The following is a 6,000-nucleotide window of genomic DNA, read 5'->3' on the forward strand; positions in this document are numbered from 1 at the left end:
AGCTTGCCTAAAAAAAAAGTTTGTTATGGAATTTAAACGTCATGATCTGTCGATGTTTGCAGATTGTAATTAAATCGCAGTGGTTGAAACCGAAGAGAAAATCATAAAATACTTTTAAATGCATCAATTTGCTCTACGAATCTCTGCACGTCCGATATATTTCTAAGTAACGTTTTTACTATGAAATAGCGGATGATCAAATTTGATTCCGCGGAGATTGTTCCCTGCATCTCCATGGAAGCTGTTTAGTAAATTAAGTGATTTGCGCCCCGGCACTAGACAAGGTACGTCTCAAACCCAGCAGGCGGATTCTGTCTCTCCCTCTCCCTCTCCCTCTCTCCCTCTCACCTGAACTGACTTCCTGACTGGCCTCCAGGTGGATCGCGGCTCGGTGTAGGGGTTGCAGGTGTACGGGAAGAGCTGCGTGGACGCCCGGGTGGTCAGACAAGACGTCGAGGAAGGCAGATTGCCCGTAAAAAGCCGGCAGCCCGGCGGCGCCGATCAGCCCCATCCCGGCGGGTGTCAGCACGGTCCTGGCCGCCACCAGGTGCGCCGTGGCCGGCGGGGAGTCTGAGAGCATCCGCGTCGGCGCAGGCGGATCTTTATTCAGTCCAAGAATTTCCTGAATCCCAAAACCTGTGCACCTCGACGAATTCCCGGAGCCTGGAAGACCTTTCGACCGCTCATTGCTAATCAGATTGTGGGAAACCGAAATACTTTTGGACTTGCTAAAATTCTCTGAAACCATTTCTTCTTTGCCTGTCATTTTGGGGGAACTTGTTCTGCTTAGGTTTTTTTTCTCTCTCTCTTTTCCCCCTCCCCTCTCCACTGGTCCCAAGTGCACTGTCCAATGTGCAATAGTCTGATCCCTTTACAAATTCCCTATTTATTTAACGGGGCAAACCCACCAGGGGCAACAACCTCGGCGACCAATCAGCGGCACGGGAACAATTAGGGAATCAGGAACTCTCTCCCTCCCTCCTCCAAGGGGAAAAAAACCGCTTTCACGCAATCTGTCAATTTCACAGTCAGGAAATCCTTCAATATCTCTTTCCAAGCACATCTCGGGCTTACATTTACTCTTTGTGTGTTTTTTTAATATATATCAAAACAGGTTTTTAAAATAAAAATAGCAACACGCCCCCGTTTCTTTCCTCTCCCCCCCTCAACTTGCAAGACACTAATGGCGAGGAATGTTTAAAAAAAACTGCACCATCCCAATCGATATTTCAACCACTTCGCTTGTTTGTTTTGTTAACGGTCGGTTAGGAATACAAACAAGGTGTGTGTGTGTGTGTGTTGGGGGCGGGGGTAACCGCAGGTGTGCACTCCGTTGGCCCGCAGAGATTTCAAGCATTAAAAGTGGCTTCTTTCAGCATCTGTTGTGTTGTTTTTTTGTTTTACTCACAGTGGAAATATTAATGTATTTACATCTGTAACTGCTGCTAAGTACCAAAAATATTGATCTATTTTATGGTGTTCACCCACATTTTTAATAATAAATGTAACGCAGCATTCTGTCTCTGCAACATCTCTTTCGCCCTCTCTCTCCAACTTTTTCGTCCCTTTCTCTTTCTACTTTCACCATCTCCCATTCCCCGAGTTCAATTCTTTCGTTCTCCCGTTCACTTGGTCTTTTCTCTCTCAGTATATCTGGTAGTATAGTATTAGGCAGTCCTTCGTATCGAGGATATATATATATCTGCATTGATCCTTTCTCCCCCGAACCCTCTTAAAATAATATCTAATTTGCAACTCCCCCAAAAAAATTGCATCTTAAAGTGAGAAAAATGAGATGAATATCATCGCCAATCTTTCAAAGGAATTGGAAATTGAAGGGCCGGTTAGGGGAGGAAAGTGAAATGGAAAGAGTTAGGTGCAGAAACTGTAAATATATACACACACGTACAGAGAGAGAGCGTGAGAAAACGTTTATAGCGGAGAGATAGACACTTTTTTTTTTCCAGAACCTCTCCTTCGCCTTCTCTACCTCAAGACATTTTCCAACGAATCTTGTGCATTGACTGTCTCACAGCGCGCCATCACCACTAAAACACACAGTAATTGCAACGTGTCAGGGCTCAAATCCTCATCTTTACAAAATATGATTTCCGCTTTAGCCTGCGTCTTGCAGCCGGGAGACTGATTGGGGAAATAAACTGGATCTAAGGTGCGGGTTGTCTCTTCCCAGCATTTTGCCTTAAATCGAGCTGGAGTATTTCTGGGCTTCCGTTCAGTTAATCTATTTGAATTCATTAGCATTCTCCCCCTCCTATTTATTTGCTTGAAGAGATTTTTCTTCGGCCCCCGCCCCCTTCTCTGCCTTGTTTCTGCTTGATTTGCACTCTCCGGGTAAACGGCACCGGGTAAAATCGGTCGCAACATCACCAGCAATTACGGGCGCTCGGGAGTTTGCTCGGATTGGGAATGGTTGGTGATTTGAGTAAAATGAGCGATTAGATTTTTTTAAATTTGAACGGTCGCTGTGAATTATTCGTTAGCTATCTGATATTGAGAACGTTCTGTTTACTGAATCCCGGATCAGATACTTTGTTATCCAGTCTGAACCACCGAATTATCATATTAATAACCACAGTCGCTTGTGGAAGGAAAGTAGAAAAAAATAATAATTACACGAATAATTACATGAATACACGTAATAATCAACAATTATATTAATGCACCCAATTCATAATAATGACAGGAATATACTCGACTATATTAATATTGTTAATATTAATCAGTGTAATGGTAGCTCTATCATTCGCTATCAATTTGACAATTGTTGCAGTAAACATTTTAATATGATCTCATATTTGTTCATTTTGTGCCGTTCCAAAATTAAATTTCACACAATTGCTTTTAAAAAATTGCATTTTATCTGACATTTCTGGAAGGGAACGTGTTTGAATTCGAAATGGCAATTGGTGTAAAATGGTCTTATTTCACCCCGGCCTTCGCCAAGCTTGTTCCACACAAAGCCATTTAATTTTTGACTTTTCCCCCCTCTCCACACACACAAATCAATACGAATTATAAGATTCATACTTTCACTGGGTAGCTTTTATTTGTTGCAGAGAATAACCCCTCCCAACCCTCCCCCCTCTCTCTAGTAATCAAAGGACTTTAATCCTGACATCAGTTCCATGAGGGGATCTTTCTATATGGGATAAACCCCTCGTTCTAAATGTTATGAGTAAATCAGCTTACCTTGTAGTAATTTGCTGCAGTTCAAAGGAGGGGAGGGGGCATTCTGATGGATTTGAATGTTAAATTATCTGCCTGATATTACATTTGCTTGGTTGGCCTGCAATATGCGAACTGCTTCTCTTCTCTTCCTTCATTCTGAAGGATTGTCCCAGAAAAAATACTTACTGCCTAAAGTCTGTATTTAGCGAGTAATTTCCTATTTTGTAGAATTAGACGGGGTCTAGATCGGAGATGGAGGGGTTGGGCGAGGGGGGGCGGGGGTGCGAGTGCTACAATGTACAGACAGTGATGGGGGTAGGGGCGATTAAGCTTTGCTTTTGCCGGGCTCTGCCAATTTCTCCACAATAATGAAACGGTAAAAAAAAATAGCGAGAGAGCTAGACACGAAGTTAGAGAGATGAAAAGACAGAATTATAAAGAGAAAAAAACAAGGAAATTGAGAGAAATAAATAGGAGAGATGGAAATACAGAAAAACAGAGGAAAAGAGATAGAAAGAAAGAAACTGATAGAACGAAAGATAGAAAAACAGATAGAAAGAGATAGCAAGGAAGAAACTGACTGAAAGAGAGGGATGGAAAAAGACATGGATAAAAAGAGAGCAGAAAGAGACAGATAAATGAGAGACAGTGAAATATGCGCGCACACATGGGGAGGGTGATTTTATTCTTTATATGATTATGCCGGATTGCGAGAGATTAAACCCACTGGAGGAAATGTCCCGTTCCTAGTTTTATGTAACAGTAATCCCTACTAATCAGTAATTATTACATTATCTTCTATTTTTCTCCCCTAAAATGGTTGGTGGCTAATTGGTAGCACAACTCCTGTCCGTGATGGTTTTATTAGAAGGATCGTTTGTTAATCCCGGTTTTGAGTCTGTGTGTGTGTGTGGGGGTGGGGGGGGGGGGGGTACATGTCTGTGCAAAGAAAAGGGAAAATAGGATAATATAGAAAAGGAATTGATAGGAGAGTGCAGCACAACACATGCATATATCAAAATAAAGGGAAGGCAGGCAGACGATCAATGGAGCAGGCAGGCAAAAGGCACTAGGAATATATAATATTTATAATATGTAGAGAGACTACAATGAAACATACAGCTAATAAAATATTTTTTTTTAATGAGAAAGGAATTAAAAGGACACCGGGTATTAGGAAATAAATCCTTACCAGTGACACTTACTACAACACAAGGCATTTAAATTGAAATTAAACAGATTATATATACATACACACATATAATAGGCGAATAAAAGAGAGGAAAGCATAGAGAATGAGACCATGGAAACGTGAAGGAGAGATGATTTGGAAAAAGGAAAATGAAAGAAAACATGGGAGACAATGAAAGAGAAAATGTGGAAAAGAGACAGGACGAGAGAAATAAGCAGAAAATGAGCGAGAGAGAGAGAAGGAAAGCCGGTTGTTGCAGGTCGGAGGCAATGTGAAGGCATCGTGCAGGATGCACACGGCAGTGACACTACAAACAGGTGGGCACCAGATGCTGGGGAATCAGTAAATCATTAGATAACCTCGCGGTACGGCGACCAAGAGAGGTGTTCCTCTCCGCACTGACTGCCCTTCACTGGAGCTATCTGAAACAACACCACCCACAACAGATGTACATACACACACACACACACACACACACATAAATATACACATATGTGTACACGCACACACACATATATACACACATATGTGTACACACATACACATATATACACATACACATACACACACATATATATATATATATACACATATGTACACACACACATATATACATATGTGTACACACACATATATATGCACACATATACACACACACATATACACACACATGTGTGTAAACGCATACACACACATATACACATACACACACACATATACATACACACAAATATAAACATATACACACATATATACGAATACATACACAAATATATACACATACATGTGTATATATACACACTTACATACACATATATAGAGATATGTGTTTGTATGTATGTGTTCGTATATATATGTGTGTGTGCATGTTTGTGTGTATATGTACATATATGTGTGTGTATACACATACGTGTATATATATATATATACACACAGATATACATATTTATGTATATATACATATACACAGAAATATATACATATATATATATACACACACGCACCCATAGATATACACACATATATACACAACCTATAGAGGTAGACGCATACTACAGCAGAGGCGAAACGAGATTTTTTTTTAAAAAGACACCAAACAAGTGAAAATCGAATGGAATAGAAAAACGAAAGCAGGTACGGGATTTTGCAATTTACAAGGTGAGTTGACAATGCGATACTGAACTGGCCCTCGGTGTATGACGAGCAATATTCACAGACAGTAAACCCTCAAGTGGCGGTGGTGGGTTATTGGTGGCAAGGCCGTGGCAGTCACGGGGTTAATGACACCGGGCTCGGAAATAAATTCCAACCTAATCTACTCTGAAAGTTTATGGCTGATTTTGAACACTCCGCCCATATATTAAAATGACATGGTCCTGATTTACATGCATAAGGAGGATGAGTAATAATGTGGTAGATTATGCGAAGATTTAGTCCGCTGTTTGCTCAGGGTTCTATCCTATTCCAGGCCAGATCGAACGATTAGAGATTAAAAAGCAAACAGCTGTTGCTCGATTTTGTTCCGTGGCTTTTTTTAATTTTATTTTTTTATTTTTTATGAGTCTCATTAACATACAACTCTGCTACATCCGTCTACTCTTAAATCGGCTTTCTAATCG

The 6,000-nt window shown here is 40.7% G+C and overlaps 1 protein-coding gene across 1 annotated transcript in view; it reads right to left on the minus strand.

Moving 5' to 3' along the window:
- vsx2 (visual system homeobox 2) overlaps positions 1 to 766 on the minus strand; it is a 62,462-nt gene extending 61,696 nt beyond the window's left edge. The window contains exon 1 of the mRNA XM_070877577.1: positions 349 to 766. Within this exon, the coding sequence (XP_070733678.1) occupies positions 349 to 766 (418 nt within the window). The remainder of the gene's footprint in view (positions 1 to 348) is intronic.
- Between the last annotated feature and the right edge of the window lie 5,234 nt (positions 767 to 6,000).

The sequence above is a fragment of the Pristiophorus japonicus genome, chromosome 4 (genome assembly GCF_044704955.1).
Source record: "Pristiophorus japonicus isolate sPriJap1 chromosome 4, sPriJap1.hap1, whole genome shotgun sequence".
NCBI lineage: Eukaryota > Metazoa > Chordata > Chondrichthyes > Pristiophoridae > Pristiophorus > Pristiophorus japonicus.